General features: G+C 36.2%; 1 protein-coding gene across 1 annotated transcript in view; it reads left to right on the forward strand.

Moving 5' to 3' along the window:
• The window catches only part of CC2D2B (coiled-coil and C2 domain containing 2B), a 131147-nt gene that overhangs the window by 88397 nt on the left and 24840 nt on the right, over nt 1–17910 (forward strand). Inside the window, 4 exon segments of the mRNA XM_077946938.1 lie at nt 2336–2456; nt 3194–3303; nt 11184–11280; nt 16803–16901. Coding sequence (XP_077803064.1) covers nt 2336–2456; nt 3194–3303; nt 11184–11280; nt 16803–16901 — 427 coding nt within the window.

Below are 17910 nucleotides of genomic sequence, written 5' to 3' on the forward strand. Positions count from 1 at the left end.
AATTCTCCATGCTGTTCTATTTGTAAACCTTCGCACTTTGTTAATGCTCCATATATATAAAATGAATGAAAATTGAAATCTTCATTTGCATAGTCAAACCTACCGTCAGTGCCATGTATTAAGAGTTTTCTGGGGTTCAAGATTCCCGGAGTAACTTTAACATGTATATTTTGAGGGTATGGGCTGCATTCTCACCTTCTCATACTGTATCAAGTAAATGCCTTTGTCTCTATTCCCTGTTGTGAAAATTCTGAAGCTTCTGCTGCCAACTGCCCTATTCCATGCCACTGACCCTCTCAGTACTGGAAGCAGAAAGCTGGAGAAAATGAGTGGGACACTAATTTTGTTTTGGGAAATGCCCCAGGAAAGCTGTGAAGCAAATGTGGAATGGTGTGTAAAATCAGAATTGCTACAGTTGCACCCTGCTGTGTTTTAGACCTGCTATTTTTAGGTAACATCTACAAATTGTATGTGCCCCAGTGGGTTTTATTTGTGTTTTGGGGGCAGAGGATACATGGGGCCAGAGTGGACATCACCAGTGGATGGGCAAAGTATAGCATCATGAATATTAAGTGCCCACAGTTATTTAGTGTATCCTGGATATTTAGTGTCTCATATATTTAGTGTCAGTATGATTTATATATTACTAATATTTAGTACCCAAATGCCTTAAGAATGTTAGGCATTCCCCTCTGTCTGTGTTCAGTACATGTGCCCTGCTTGCTTACATTTATGCCTACCACAACTCATGAATTCTTCCTATGAAAAACAAACATTTTGTTTCCTGGCTACTAATCTATAGTTAACATCTCTTAAAGGTTTTGCCACTGTCTTACAAATTACAGTATTGTTCATCTAAAAGGATTAAATATGCTCAAAACAAATGCATATTTCAAAGGCTGTTTTGTGAAATAAAGACATATAAAATCCCCACCATTTTCTATAACATCCTGCTGTTAAAAAAAAAAAAGAATATTGTAACACCAAAAAAGTAGGAGGGATATATTCTTAAAGTATAACTTGTAATATATATATATAGTGTGTGTGTATATATATACATAGTATGGTCTAGCCCTATGGGGCTTAGTGGGTGTTCTCCCCATGTGCGGAGATGAGAGATCATAAGAAACAAAGACACAAGACAAAGAGATGAAGAGAAAACAGCTGGGCCGGGGGGACCACTACCACCAAGACGCGGAGACTGGTAGTGGCCTCGAATGGCTGGGCGCACTGATATTTATTACATACTAGACAAGGGGGCAGGGTAAGGAGGGTGAGTCGTCCAAGTGATTGATAAGGTCAAGAAAGTCACGTGATCATGGGACAGGGGGCCCTTCCCTTTTAGGTAGCCAGAGCAGAGACGGAAGGCAGCATACATCAGCATTTTCTTCTATGGCACTTGTAAGAAAGATCAAAGACTTTAAGACTTTCACTATTTCTTCTACCACTATCTTCTGAGAACTTCAAAGAGGAACCAGGAGTGCGGGAGGAGCATGAAAGTGGACAAGGAGCTTGACCATTGAAGCACAGCACCACAGGGAGGGGTTTAGGCCTCCAGATGCCTGTGGGCAGGCCTGGATAGTATCCAGCCTCCCACAAGAAGCTGGTGGAGCAGAGTGTTCCCTGACTCCTCCAAGGAAACGAGACTCCCTTTCGTGGTCTGCTAAGTAACGGGTGCCTTCCCAGGCACTGGTGTTGCCACTTGATCAAGGAGCCCTCAAGCAGCCCTTATGTGGGCGTGACAGAGGGCTCACCTCTTGCCTTCTAGGTCACGTCTCACAATGTCCCTTCAGCACCTGACCCTATACCCGCTGGTTATTCCTTGGTTATGTTAGTAATACAACAAAGTGTAATATTAAAAGCTAATGATTAATAACGTTTATACTAATGACTGATAATGTCCATGATCATCTCTATATCTAATTTGTATTGTAACTATTCTTTATTCTAACTACTTTCTCTATTACACTGCAATAGTTTGTGCCTTCAGTCTCTTGCCTTGGCACCTGGGTAATCTTCCACCCACAATATATATTTTAATTGACATCCATCATGAATAACTTGCCCTTTCTTCCCCTTTTACTGAATACCTGTGAATATTTTATCATAGACCAGATCTAATCCATAGTTCAGTATTTAGGAGTTGCGCTTCCAGAGTAGTAATTATCAAATGTTTAGCTGTAACCACACATGATAAGACAATTCAAAGCAAACTCAGTAAGAACCATAGATACTGACTTACATATCTTCATAAGCACAGGAAAAGCCCACCCACTCCTACCAAAACTAATTAAAACTAATTAAGGTGTATGTCTCTATATTGTTTTTCCTGAAGAGCCTTGGATATGCCTACTTGTTCAAAATCATCTATATCTTTCCTCAGACATAAAGAAACAATCAAATCAGTAGCCTCGGATGAGATCTTACATGAGATAAGTATTTAACACTTCTATAAAGTACAATATTGATTATGTTTATTTTGAATTACAATTGACTCTTAATTCATCTCTCCATCTATATTTTCTTTGGCTTCCAGTTTATTTTCCATGACACAGTAAAGGTGGCATTTATAAAATGTAATTCTAACCATTTCATTCCCTGCTCTCAGGGTCTGTATGATAAGGTATAAGCTCTTTAAAATGGCTACAAAATCTTCAGGCATCAGGCCCACGCCTACAATCAGCCTCATCTCTCTCTATCTTGCATATCGTGCTACTCCTTGTTCCACGAGGGCCCTACTAGTTGTTTCCTTTGCCTGGAATGGCCTCGACACATATCCATGTTATTGTCCAAATGAACTACGATTTAAAGTTTCAGAGCACACGCTCAAACAATGATACTCTCCTTATTGTCACCCCCCAAAAGTTAATAATTCCTTTTCCTGAATAATTTTCATACCTTAAAGATATTTCTCTAATTTCTCACATTTCATTGCACTTGTTTGTTTATCTGTATGTTTTCTCCTGATAGACTAAAATCCCTAAGAGAAAGTTCTGTTTATCTTTAGATCCTAGAAAAGTACCTGATATAGAATAGACACAATAGATGTTTATTCAATAGATAAATAAATAATGGTCGTTTGAAAAACTAGAAAAATTAAGCCATGTATTTGCCAAGTAATTTCCTAGGCCTCTATCTTTATCGTCTATATACAGTATTTCAAAATCTAGTCAATGTTTATTATGTGTTTCAGGATACTGTAAATCCATTCGTGGAAGTTTCTTTCCAGCACACTGTATACCAAACCAATACAGCAAGTGGATCTCATCCATGCTGGAATGAGGAAATTAAAGTAGATTTTATGTAAGTTGGAGTTCATTTTTCCATAGCTCCTAAAAAAAGAGCAATAACAAAATTATTTTCTTGAGCCACTTATTGAAAATAATTATTGAAATAGGCTTTATTTAAGCTTTTAAATTATGAAATATTTGATGCACATAAACTAATGTATATTGTATAGCATAATATATAATCTATATGTATATATAAACATAAGTTCTAAAGAAAAGTAAATGAATACCTATTTATTTACCATCCAGCTTAAAAAAATATAGTATTACCAACACCTTAGAAGGCCCTTTGTGCCATTACCTAATGGCATCTTCTTTCTTTCTCCCCAGAGGTAATAACCATGAATGTGTTTATCATTCTTTCTCTCCTGTTTGATTTTACTTCATAGGTATTCATCCCTAAGTATGTATTATTTACTTATGTATGTTTTCAACTTTATATAAATTGAGTTATATTTGTGTATTCTTCTGTAATCTTGTTTCTTTAATCTTAATTATTTTGAAAGATTCATCCATGTTCATGCTTGTAGCTGTTTGCTGTGGTCTAAATGTGCTCCCCAAAATTCATGTGTTGAAAACTTAACTCCCAATGTTGGGAAGTGAGGCCTATTGGGAGGTGTCTTAGGCCATGAGAACTCCACCCTTATGAATAATGTCATTATAAAAAGGGCTTGCAGTGTAGGTTCACTTTCTTCTACTCTTCTGCCATGTAAGGACACAGCATTTGTCCCCTTTTTCCCTTCCACCTTCCACTATGTGAAGACACAGCAAGAAGGCCCTCACCAGACACCAGATGCTGACATCTTGATTTTGAACTTTGCAGCCTCCATAATTGTAGGAAATAAATTTCTGTTCTTTATAAATGACCTAGTCTCAGATACTCTGTTATGGCAGCACAAAATGAACTAAGACATTGTTATTTATTTATTTTTACTTCTATATTGTATTCTGTTGTATAAAAATGCCATAATTTATTTATACTTTCTTCTGTTGATGAACATTTGTCTTTTTGCTAGTTTTTGCCATTGCAAGCAATATTGCTTTGGACATTCTTGTACTTGTCTTCTGGAGCACATGTGCAAGAGTTTCTTTTTAAGATAGTGGCTCTCAGACCTTTTTAATGTATTCGAATCATCTAGACAGCTTTTTTTTTTTTTTTTTTTTAATTAGGACAGGATCTCACTCTGTTGCTCAGGCTGAAGTGCAGTAGTATAATCATAGCTCACTGACTCAAACTCCTGGACTTAAGTGATTCTCCTGCCTCAGCCTCCCAAGTAGTGGAGACTACAGAAATGTAGCATCACACCCAGCTAATTTTTTTAAAATTTTTATTTTTGTAGCACTAGGGTCTCACTATGTTGCCCAGGCTGGTGTCAAACTCCTGGACTCAAGTGATCCCTCTGCCTGGCCTCCCAAAGTGCTGGGATTACAGGCATGAGCCACCACACTTGGCCTGCTTCTTAAAACACAGATTGGTAAGCCCACTTCTCTAGTTTCTAATTCAGTAGGTCTGGGGTAGGGTCTGATAATTCCATCTTTAGCAAGTTCCCAGGTGGTTCTAATGCTACTAGTCAGGTGACACTTGAGAATCTGTTTTCTAGGATATGTGTTCAAAAGTGGAATTGCTAGGTTGTAGCTGAAGTCAGCTTCAACTTTACTAGACAATGCCAAACTCTTTTCTAAAGTGATTATATCAATATACACTCCCAACAGCAGTATATACAATTTCCTTTTGTGCCATGTCTTCAATAATATTTTGTATTTTAAAAATTATTTTTCTCAATATGGTGGATCTAAAATTATATTCTCATTGTGTTTTAATTTATAATTTCTTCTTTTTAAAGAGGCAGGGTTTTTTTTTCAATTTTTTTTTTTTTTAAATTAAGAGACTTTATTTTTAGAGCAATTTTAGGCTCACAAGAAAATTGGGTGGGAAGTACAGAGTTAACCCCTTCACCACAGCACATTCACAGCCTCCCTCAGCATCAACATCTGCGTTGTGTGATATTTGTTATAATCAATGAGCCAACATTGATACATCATTATCAACCATAGTCCATAGTTAACATTAGGGTTCACTCTTGGTGTTGTACATTCTATAGGTTTTGACAAATGTACAGTGACATGTATCTACCATTATAGTATCACACAGAATGGTTTCACTCCCCTAAACATCCTGTGTGCTCTGTCTGTTCATCCCTCCCTCCCCCTGGAACCTTGCCAACCACTGATCTTTTTACTACCTTCACAGTTTTGCCCTTTAAAGAATGTCATTGTGTACATCAAGGTTCTCCAGAGAAACAGAAGCAATAGGATGTAGACAGAGAGAGAAAGAGAGAGCGAGAGATTTATTTTAAGAAATTGGCTCACATGATTGTGGAGGCTGGCAAGCCCACAATCTGCAGGGTAGGATGGCAAGCTGGAGACTCAGGAAAGAGTTACAGTTTAAGTCTGAAGGAAATCTGCTGGCAGAATTCCCTTTTCCACAGGGGAGACCAGTCTTTTGTCTATTAAGGCTTTCAACTGATTGGCTAAGGTCCACCCTTATCATGGAGGATGATCTGCTTTACTCAAAGTCAACTGGCTTACACTATACCTAAAAAATACCTTCAGAGGCCAGGCGCGGTAGTTCACGTCTGTAGTCCCAGCACTTTGCGAGGCCGAGGCGGGCAGATCACTTGAGGTCAGGAGATCAAGACCAGCCTGGCCAACAGGGTGAAACCCCGTTTCTACTAAAAATACAAAAATTATCTAGCTGTGCTGGTGGGCGCCTGTAATCCCAGCTAGTTGGGAGGCTGAGGCAGGAGAATCACTTGAACTGGGGAGGCAGAGGTTGCAGTGAGCAGAGATCACGCCACTGCACTCCAGCCTGGGCGACAGAGGGAGACTCTGTCTCAAAAACAAAAAAACAAAACAAAACAAAAATCTTCAGATAAACATCTAGAATAATGTTTGACCAAATATATAGAAACTGTGGCCTAGCCCAGTTGACACATAGAATTAGCCATTGTAGTCATATAGTTGAAATCATACAGTATGGAGCCATTTCAGATTGGCTTTCTTCCATGAAAAACATACCTGTAAGTTTTCTCCATGTCTTTTTATAGCTTGATTGCTTACTTCTTTTTACTCCTGCATAATATTCTATTGTATGGATGTATCACAGTTTACTTATTTATCCACATTGAGCTTCTTTTCATAGGTTCATTGGCCATTGGTATTTTCTTTTCAGTGAAATGCCCTTTCATTACTTTTGTCTATTTTTCTTTTTTTTTTCTTTTTGGAAATTATTTTATTTCTTCCATAATGATTTAGAGGGACTATCTTCAAACTAGTACAAATATTTCATAAATAATATCTAGCTGTTTTCTAACCAATTGAGTAATTTGTTGCACAATAAGCCATGTCACATCTAAGCAAGAAATACATTAAATTTGACTAGTAAAGACATTACATGAATTAGGATACAATTAAAATTTGCTTTAAATATTTATTTGAGGGAGAGGACACCACCCTTCTGCTCAATGAAGAGAAACATTTTTACAGTCCAGAAGTCTTTTATTTTTTTTTTTTTTTAACACCAATTATGCCATGACTTCATAGGGAATAGGTTCCCCCGGCAGCTCAGCCTCCTTCCCATTGGTTCTCACAAAGGGTGCTTCTCTGAGTGGAGCAGGCTGGTGCTTCAGTTGAACCCAGGTACCTTTCTCTCTGGCTTCTTTTTCTGATCATTTTCCTTCACATGTTTCAGGAAGCTATCTCCGCTATTAGAGTGCTTATGTGCTCAATACACACATTAATTCTCTTGGCAAGAATCTTGCCCTTCTTTGTTTACAACAATGCCAATAGCATTACAGATTCTTCCAGTTTTGCCGTGGTAACACTTGTAGGCATTCCTTTTTGAACAGTACCCATTCCCTTGATGTCTACAATATCACCTTTCTTATAGATTCGCATATACATGGCCAAAGGAACAACTCCATGTTTTCTAAAAGGCCTAGAGAACAAACATTGGGTACCTTTCCTCTTTTCCTTTGTGTTCGTCATTTTGGCGAACTATGGAAGATGGCTGCTCTAGCCGAAAGGATACTTTTCTCTATTTTTCTATTGTTTTGTATTTATTTATTTATTTATTTATTTATTTATTTTTGAGACGGAATCTTGCTCTGTCGCCCAGGCTGGAGTGCAGTGGCGTGATCTCGGCTCACTGCAAGCCCCGCCTCCCAGTTCACGCCATTCTCCTGCCTCAGTCTCCCGTGTAGCTGGGAGTACTGGCGCCCGCCACCTCGCCCTGCTAAATTTTTTTGCATTTTTAGTAGAGACAGGGTTTCACCGTGTTAGCCAGGATGGTCTCCATCTCCTGACCTCGTGATCCGCCCGCCTTGGCCTCCCAAAGTGCTGGGATTACAGGTGTAAGTCACCGTGCCTGGCCTGTCTTTATTTTTTTTTTTGAAGCAGTTCTTATCTTATGGATACCAGCCCTTTGTCAGTTATATGTGTTAAAACTGTCTTTCCCTAATGACTTGACTTTTCATTTTCTTTATGATGTATTTTGATGAAAAGAAGTTTTAAATTGTGCCAGTCCTTTCCTTTATGGTATGTCCTTTTTAAAAATCTTTAATAAATAGTTGTCCTCCTTTACTTTCCTTACTTTAGAACATATGTCAACTTGCATTAAAATTTTAGACCATTGCATTTTCTGAAGAATTAGTGAGGATATCTTTTTGAATAATATTCCTGTATATAAAAGTATTTTTAATTAAAATAGTTAATAAATCAGATTTTTAAATCCAAAAAGAAATATACACCTATGTTCCTGCTTGCTACCAAGAAGGAACAAAACAGATATAGACTAGAATAATCCTTTATGCGGTGTTTAGGGACACACACATACACACACTCATGACCCAGTAAAATGAATCTAATTCCATTGCCATTTCCTTTAGTATTGCTATGCTTTACTGCTGGGTATAAATTTCTTTCATGAGCAGGTATGTGTAGCTATTAAACATCTAAACATTTTTTCAATTAATATGTTTCTTTTTATTTTGAAAGGTGGGAAAATTGACTTCTTATTCATACACGTAGAGCAGGATTGTCTTATGGATTAGCCATCTTTTTATATTATTTTTCTATAACTTATTTTCTATAATTTCCTATGAATATTTTATATTTCATGTTAGTTCATAGTTTATATGATTTTATAGGATTTCTATGCTTTGTCCGATGCCTGTGTTAACATATATCCCTCACTAACAAAGGCTAAAGGAACTCTGAAGAACTGACATAATCACTTGCATATATGTGATGACATCTTGGAGGCTATGTAAACATTCACATCCCAGCCACCCCTTCTGAAAGTGAAAGGCTTCAAATCCTAAACAGAATTTGCAAAGAAAGGGAGACCCTGTTTGTGCCATTATTTCAACTTAGGGGTAGGGGAACTATAACGAAAAACACCTTAGAATTTTGTTAGCTTAGATGCTATGGAACTTCTGCTATTAGCAGAAATCAAATTCATTCTTCCGGATTCAACATAGGCTCAATTATATTTTCAGAGTTGTTGGCCAGAGTTCCTAAACAGATATTCTTGTTATTTGGCTACCTGTCTGAATCTTGTACCTCTCACTTTGCGTTGTTCTCTGACACTTGCTTTCTTGAACTATTTATTCTTTGTGTGTGAAGGAAATTATTGACTTAAAGGGAAATCTATTATATAATATCACATAATATCAAGTTAAATAATTAACATATAAAATGTATTTGTTTGAGAAGTTTGTAAATGTAAAATATGTGGTCATGTGTGTTTGGAAATACTTGGAATATTAATGTAGACATTAGAGTTAGAAGAAGTATACTGTATTAAATAAATTTAGGAGAACATAAAACAGTCAGTAAGATACATAAACTTATAAGTGAACTAATGAGAAGATTTGGGAGTGTTTGCATCCTTGCAATTATAGCAGTGAAACAGGCCAAGAACAATGTGGAGTGCAACCAAGTGGATCACAGGCTTTGGATAAGGCAAAACCATCCAGCTACTACTTTTTGATGCCTTTGGTTTAAGACCCCAACTCCCCTCTTCTTGTGACAGTTTAGTGAACAAAAACCACAAGCAAATTGATAAGTAGTCATAATAAATAATATTTATAAGTAATAAATAATATTAAATAATTAGCTCCATGAGCCCTTCCTGGAGGAAGAATTATGGTAACATTTGAAGAACATTTTAATAGAATACAGAATGCAAAATAATGCAGAAGGACTTAAGTGATGTCAGGAATAGACTAATAAGCTAAAAAATGTTGTAAGGATGACAGTTGTCCTTTCTCCTGCTAGCGTAGTGTTGTAAATAAGTATTGCCTCCCCTGCCCTTTCTTAGGTTCTGGCAGCATGAATGAAAGGAAATCCTTGAGGAACAAAGTAGGGGAGTCAGCTAGTTATTTTATCACTAGGAAATACAAGGAAACTTCCACTTAAAATTGTTCTCTAAACTCAACTAGCATTTTTCAATCATCATTGCTTATAGGTTTCAAAAAGTTACAGAAGCTGTTGAAGATCCTTTGAAATAGTGGTTGCTTCCTTAAGCAACAAGATTCAACAAGTAATGTCAGTGGCAGCTGTACACTGAAAAGACCTGGTCTTTGGAGTTTGTCAGAACTAGGTGGTAGCACATCCTGTAGGCCCAGCTACTCGAGAGGCTGAGGTGGGAGGATCACTTGAGCCCAGCAGTTCAAGATCAGCCTGGGCAGGATAGACCCCTGTCTCTAAAAAAGTATATATTATATATATATGTGTGTGTGTGTGTGTGTGTGTGTGTGTGTGTGTGTACACACACACACTAAATAAAAATATTAAAAAGAAGAAAAGCTGGGTTCAGATCGGGCTCTGTCATTTGCTGGTGGCATTACCTTGAGTAAGTTATTTAACTTCTCAGAGCTTCAGTTTCTCTGTGTAAAGTAACCTATTGTACAAGATTGAGATTGCCATCACTGTTAAATGTTTGATGGAGATTCGGTACACAAGCTGGAGCTGAGAGTGAAAGTTCATTGCTCATGATATACACTATCCTTTCAACTACCTCCAAGATATACTTAATCAAGAATGCCATCAGCAGACAGCCTGCAAAATTAAATGCACTCCATTATCCCAGTTTCTGCTTGGAGAAAATTAACATGGGAAAGAGAATAAATTCTGTGATTTATTTATTTATTTATTTAGAGATGGAGTTCTAGTCTTGTTACCCAGGCTGGAGTGCAGTGGCGTGATCTCTACTCACTGCAACCTCCACCTCCTAGGTTCAAGTGATTCTCCTGCCTCAGCATCCCGAGTAGCCGGGATTACAACCGCCTGCCACCAGGCCCAGCTATTTTTTTTTTTGTACTTTTAGTAGAGATGGGGTTTCGCCATGTTGGCCAGGCTTGCCTCGAACTCCTGACCTCAGGTGATCCACCCATCTCGGCCTCCCAAAGTGGTGGGATTATAGGCATGAGCCACCGTGCCTGGCCATAAATTCTGTATTTAAAATCATATCTATTAACTGAGAATAAAAGAGCATTTTATCTCTATGGGAAACTAGCAGAATTTAAGATAGGTGAAAAATCTATACAATACTCCAAATAATCTTTGCAATTGATAGCTATAGTGAAAGCCTTTCTGTTCCACACTTAAACATTTTTATTTTTCATCTTAAGAGAGATGTAAATTACAAAGCACATGCTGGCTCTAACGAAAGGTAGCAGCCAGTCTTCAAAATATACAGCTTTTCCTTAGTTTATACTTCATAAAAGAAAACAACACAGGTGATTTTATAGTTCTTTATGAATAATGCTGTTAGGAAATAAGTGGATTTTGAGAAAATTAAGCATTTGAATATATTTTTCTTATTTGCAGCTCACCAGGACATGATTATAGCTTCTCAAGCTTATCTAAAATAAAAGATAATATATATATCAACATTTTTGATGAAATGATAACTGAAAAACATGAGGTAAAGTAGAATAATTATAATAGCCAATGCTGGAATAATTCTAAGGTCAAACTGAATGAAGTCTAGTAACACGTTTGTAAATATGCTTTTAGATGCAATGTCTATATCCAACATTTTCTTGAAAGGATTTGAGGCAACTTGCAATAAAATCAAACATATGACAAATCAGTTAAAAAATAACAGAGATCATAAACCACATATAGGAGGAGGAGGAATAAATATACCAAGAACTTGGGAGAAGTAGGTTTCTGCAATAGAACATTACATTTAAATGTGAGCTTTCTGTAGCCAATACAGAAATATAATAGGTTACATATTTCTCATTATCTGATCAAAGAAAATACACTACTCCTACAAAAGAGATCAAATTATTCCTAAGGCTAAAATTCAGTTCTACTTAATCTAATTTCTAAAATTACTGACTATCTTCCTCATAGTTGTGTAAAAGTTCCTAGCACAATGCCCAGCACCCTAGCAAGCTCTAAAATAAACGTTAGTTTCCTCCCTATTGAACTTGCTACTAAAAATATAAAAATGCATACCCATAGTCTCTACTCTTTTAAGGTGTGTAGATTAAATGCTTTAATAGAAATGTTTTCCAAATTCTATGGCAATGCTACTGAAGGAGCAATTAATTCTACCTGGAGGGACTGGGGATCCATGTCAGAGAAGTTGAACAAGACCTTGGAGAGTAAGGTACAGGAATGAGCCTTCTGTAAAAACCACTGCAAATCATAATGACTATGTTTTCCAACCCAGTTTTCCAGGAGATACAACACATATTCTTCTTAAAGAAACTTTAAATCAACCATGGTAAACGCTAAGGGTAAAATATTTAGCAATAATTTGGCGATAGCTTTTCTCCAAGGAGTTAAACTGAGTAATGTTCTGATGATCAACACTGATAATGGGTAAAGCTTAGAAAACCCAAAAGAATGTCTAACCAATTTTCTCTCTCAAAAGTGAATTATCTCAAAGACTAATTTGGTCAGAATTGAGTAGCAGTTGATTAACAACTGAACCCTTGAAACTGCTTTGCATTGTTATTAGAGTGAGATTGTTGTTATTGGAATGAGATCCACATGCTTTAGGTGTCAGACTTGTTTGTGACAATATTGGCATGCTCTTTAAAAAAGGAAAGGGCCTTGCATTCTTGCCCTCCTCTCATGGACAGGGTTTTAGGGGAGCTATGGGCCAAAACATTCCATTGTCTTGTAAAAGACTAGAGCTAGGCTGAGCCCCGAGATAGCTACGCAGTTAAAAGAAGGTTTAAAGTTATCACTGAACATTATTTTGTCTAGAAATGTTTCATTTTTCCTCTGTGCCCCTCCTGTATATTTTCTTCCTGCTATCAACTGTTTTCTTACTTCCCACAGATCTCCCTTTCTTTAGTTATGTATTAGCAGAAAGCTGAAGACTTGGAACTCTCACAGACACGTAGCCTATTTTTAATGCTCGGCATGAAAGAGATGGGCTGAACTGCCTTTGGAACTGGCAGAGCAAGCCCCATGCATACTCCAGATTTAAAACCTAGGTTAACTGAAAGTCTAACAGAAATCCCAGTAGCCACGGAAAGACCTTAAACTAACCCAAAACTCAGATATTGGTTTAAATACTTTTAAAAAATAGTTATTTTCAAGATTTTAAAATTTATTAGCATATAAATTTTCAGCATAGTCTCATAATTTTTGACTTGCCATTATCTACTCTCCTCTGACTTCTAACTTTATCCAACCTTGTCTTTCAAGTTTTAAAAAAATTATTTAATTTGGAAGATGTTTGACTATTCTTTAAAGAACCAACTACTGAAATTGTTTTTACTTTTCACTTTTTTGGTTTTCTAATTCATTTATTTCCACTTGTATATTAATTTTTTCTCCCTATTCCCCCAGGACTATAATTTTTGTATTTACTTTTGCCAAATGTATTGAATGCCTAGTTTGTTTGATCTCTTGCCTTCTCATAAATAATGGAAACATTTGGAGACTATAAATTTATCTCTGTAAACATCTTAGACTATGTATTTTATATTTAGTGACTTGTTTATTTTATATATGTAATATATATTATATACATATAATTAATATATATATATTACATTTTCTTGCTTGGCCTAACAGTCTTCTAATATTGTATCTTTGCATTTTCAAATGTTTGAAAGACTTTTGTATAAACTTTTGATTTTAAATTTCAGTTTTATTACCTTGTGGAAATCATACTGTACATTTGAGCCTTTAGTCCATGGTTCATTTAATCAAGCCACTGTCCCAACTCTATGACTGTTAATTAACATACAAAGGTGTTCATCCTGATGACAAGATAAGGAACCCTATTGGGCAAGCTATGTTGCTCACAAAGAAATTATCTTCCATGACAAAGATGAAGGGGTTACTTTGATTTACAAGGGGTTGAGAGACTAAGTATACAGATATCTGAGTTTTATTTATATGAGTTATTTAAAGAGATGGTCCAATCATAACAGCACCTCTTCCACCATTTAACCATCAGAGTGCCTGGCCCTGCTTCAACTTACACCAGGATATGCAAACTTACCACATACACATTATAGCTCTGGATATTAAGTCTTGTTTTTATCACTTGATATATACAGTTCCCACACTAATAGATTCCTTAAAGGTCGCTTCATATATAATTCATATTGTTGATCTTAAAATTCTTTCATTGCTTCTCAGAGAGGATGCATAAGGAACCAATTTTACATACTTTTTATTTTTATTTGACTTTGAAGTTCAGGGGCACACATGCAAGTTTGTTATACAGGTAAACTTGTGACACGAGGGTTTGTTGTACAGATTATTTCATCACCCAGGTATTAAGCCTAGTGTCCATTAGCTGTTTTTCCTGATCCTCTCCCACCTCCCACCCTCCACACTCCAATAGGACCCAGTATGTGTTATGTCTCTCTATGTGTCCATGTGTTCTCATCATTTAGCTCCCACTTATAAGTGAGAGCATGTGGTATTTGGTTTTCTGTTCCTGTGTTAGTTTGCTAAGGATAATGGCCTCCAGCTCCATCTATGTAGGGAACTAATTCTAAAGTGAACTTTGATAGAGCTATAATCTATAGCCTGAGGCAAGGTAGACCTAAGAAGCCTCCAGCATCCCTGGGACTTAGGATGGAAAGATTAATGCAGTTGAGAGCACATCCGTCAGAATTCCAAGGACTTGATTGCTACAAAGCTACCTAAGTGTGCCTATTACCTTTTAGACTAGAGCAGCACAGTCCATCTTGCTCAGCTCTATTGTTGCTGGTTAGCCTCTGGATCTAAAAGACCCTTCTCATATTCCCTGGTAAGTAGATGGGGTAACTTCTTAAGTACAAAAAGTTGGAAGGGCTCCTAATGTCCAAAGCAGTGGTTATGAACTAAAGGGAGGAATCAGGGTTTTGGCAGCTTTTTTCAAACTTCAGCTATTTTCTTTCATTTTCCCTGGATTCTCTGGCCTTTGGTTGATGAAATGAAAAATATAAGTGGCCAAAAGATCATAGGGTGCTGCCAATGGGAGGGGTGGTGGTGGGAGCGAATGCCAATCCCTTTTATGCCTAATTCCTGCTTCTCCCTACTACAAATACTTTCTCTAATTTTGAAAACAGTGTTATTGAGGAATGATTAGCATACAATGATCTGCACATATTTAAAGTATATAATTTGACAAGTTTTGATATATGTATATACCAATGAAACCGTCATCGCAATTAAGATAATAAACATATCCATTACCCTCAAAAGTGTCCACCTGCTCTGTTGGCATGTCTACCTCCTGCCAGCAACCAGTGATTTGTGTTCTGTCACTATCGTTTCTATTTTCTAGAATTTTATAGAAAATGGAATCCTATGGTATGTGTTTTGTTTTGTTTGGTTTGGTTTGGTTTTGCTTCTTTTACTCAGAAAGATTATTTTCAGATTCATTCATGTTGTAGTTGTATCAAACCAGTTCATTTCTTTTTATTATATAGCAGTATTCCATTGATAAACATGCACTTCATTGCTTGTTTATATATTCACCTGTTGATGGACATTTAGTTTGTTTTCATTTTTTGACTATTATAAATAAAGCTGCTATGAACATTTGTGTAAAATCTTTTTATAGACAAATGCTTTCATTTCTCTTAGTAAATAAAAATAGCTGGATATTATGGTAAATGAATATTTAAGAAACTGCTAAACTGTTTCCCAAAGTGATTGTACCACTTTTTATGCCCGCCAGTAATGTAGGAGACTTCCAGTTCTTTCACTTTCTTACAAACTACTTCGTCAAACTTTTAAACTTTAGCCACCCTAATAGTTGTATGGTGGTTTCTCATTATAGCTTTAATTTGCATTTCCTAATGACTAATGGTGTTGGGCACCCTTCCATGTAAATATTTATTTGCCATTTATATATCTTCTTTGGTGAGGTGTCTGTTCAAGTCTTTAGTCTATTTTTAAAACTGGGTTATTTTCTTATTGAATTTTCAGGGTTCTTTGTATTCAAGTCCTTTGTCAGATACATGATTTGCAAATATTTTCTCCCAATATGTAGCTTATCTTTTTATTTTCTTAACAGTGTCTTTTGAAGAGCAAGGTTTTTAATTTTGATGAAGTCAAATTTGTCAACTTGCTTTTGATGTCATGTTTTTTAGCTCTGTATTTTGCAACTCTGTTTCTGGGTTCATATGTGTTAGATATACATTACATATTACATATATATTTCTTTTTGATGAATTGATTCCTGTATCAGTATAAAATATCTCTCTTTATTCCTGATTAATTTCTTGTTTTTAAATATGTTTTGTCTGTTATAAATATAGTGACTCAGCTTTCTTTTAATTAGTGCCTGTATAATATATCTTTTTATTTTCTTTTAAGCTGTGTCTTTATGTTTAAAATGGGTTTACTCTAGACAGCATACAGTTGAGTCTTGCTTTTTTATCCACTCTGACAATCTCTTCCTTTGAACGTACGACCATTTACATTTTCTATAATTATTAACCTGGCTGTGTACCATCTTCCTATTTATCTTCTGCTTATCCCAACTATTCTTTATTCTTTTTTCCTGCCTTCTTTTGGATTGATGGCATAGTTTTATGTTTCATTTTATCTCCACTATTGGCTTATTGGCTATAATTGTTTGTTTTCTTAACTGTTGCTCTCAGGTTTACAATATTATCTTTAATTTACCACAGACTATCTGTACATAATATAGTGCCACTTCACATACAGTGTAAGAGCAGGATACTATAATATAATGCCTCCAATTCTCCCTCCTTGCATTGTGCTAGTGTTGTCATACATTCTACTTTACACAAGTCATAAACTCCACAACAGATCATTTTCTCCCAGACTATTATTTTTTGCTTTAAATAGTTATCTTTCAAAGAAATTAAAAAGCAAGAAAAACACATCTTTTCTATTTACCTTTTCTTTTTTTAAAAGAAACAGAATGACTTTTTATATTTACCTGAGTTTGTAGAACTATTCATCACATGATATTAAGTAATAAAAAATTATTTATTTTCATAGGATCACTGTCTCAAGAGCTGTAGTGCTCACTCATATATAAGAAAGAATTGGCTTGGATCCATTGTCTTCCCTTTTTCTGCTCTTCTGCAACAATCTGAGGTAAGAGAAAATGTTCTTTGCTCATTATTCTAAGTTTTGATCTCTGGCTAATAGAAACACTAATAGAAACACTTTCTGTTGTCTTTGAATCAGACTCTGTGATTGGCAGGCTGGTAGGTCAGTTAAGATGATCCTATATTAGAATGTTATGGGCTTCTGAAGTGTTTGAAGATTTGAACTGTCTCTAGACAGTTCTTCAGAGCGTTCACTAACAAAGAATAGGACAGTATCTTTAGAGTGTTCATTAACAAAGAATAGGACAGTATCTTTAGAGTGCTCACTAACAAAGAATAGGAAAACTAGTCTTAGGTCTTCAAACAACATTTATATTTGCATAAAAGAGTTCTATAAGATCAGATTCATGAAACATTCTGATTAGTGGTGTTGCTTTGTAATCATGGGTACCAGGAGTTTCAGCTTGTCAACACTGTTTATTGACCATGGTAAGACTTATGATTTGCACCTAGTCTCTGTGAGACCCTCAGAGGGCTCTGCTGTTGGGTTATTATGTAGCAGGAAAATGCCTACATGACTAGCAAAGTAGAAAAGCCCCAGCCTAGACTTCACTGTTACTTCTTCACTAAGTGATGGTAGGCAAGGCACTTGACATCTCTGACGCCGTGGCAGACACTGGAAATGTGAAAATTCAGAAATGAATTTTCTACCTCAATGAGTTCAGTCTATGGAATAAAACGAACATTTCAGTACAATGTGATAATATTGTAGTGCTTTAACAGAGGTATGAGATAGGTACGTGGGAACATACAGTATGGAGTACTTTACTCTTCCTGGGTTGCAGGTGGAAATGCCAGGGGAGTGGTTCAGAGTTTAGTAGATAAGAAGAGACTAAGGAGGAGAATGAAAGATCAAAGAAGACTTAATATAGGTGATAACTTCTGAATTAAGTCCTTAAAGATGAATTTGTCAAGCAAATAAGGGCTTAACAAATTGGTCAAGCAAATAAGGGCTTAATTTAGATTGCCTTTTACTACCCTGCTTTTCCATCATG

This window comes from Macaca mulatta, chromosome 9, assembly GCF_049350105.2.
Source record: "Macaca mulatta isolate MMU2019108-1 chromosome 9, T2T-MMU8v2.0, whole genome shotgun sequence".
Classification (NCBI taxonomy): domain Eukaryota; kingdom Metazoa; phylum Chordata; class Mammalia; order Primates; family Cercopithecidae; genus Macaca; species Macaca mulatta.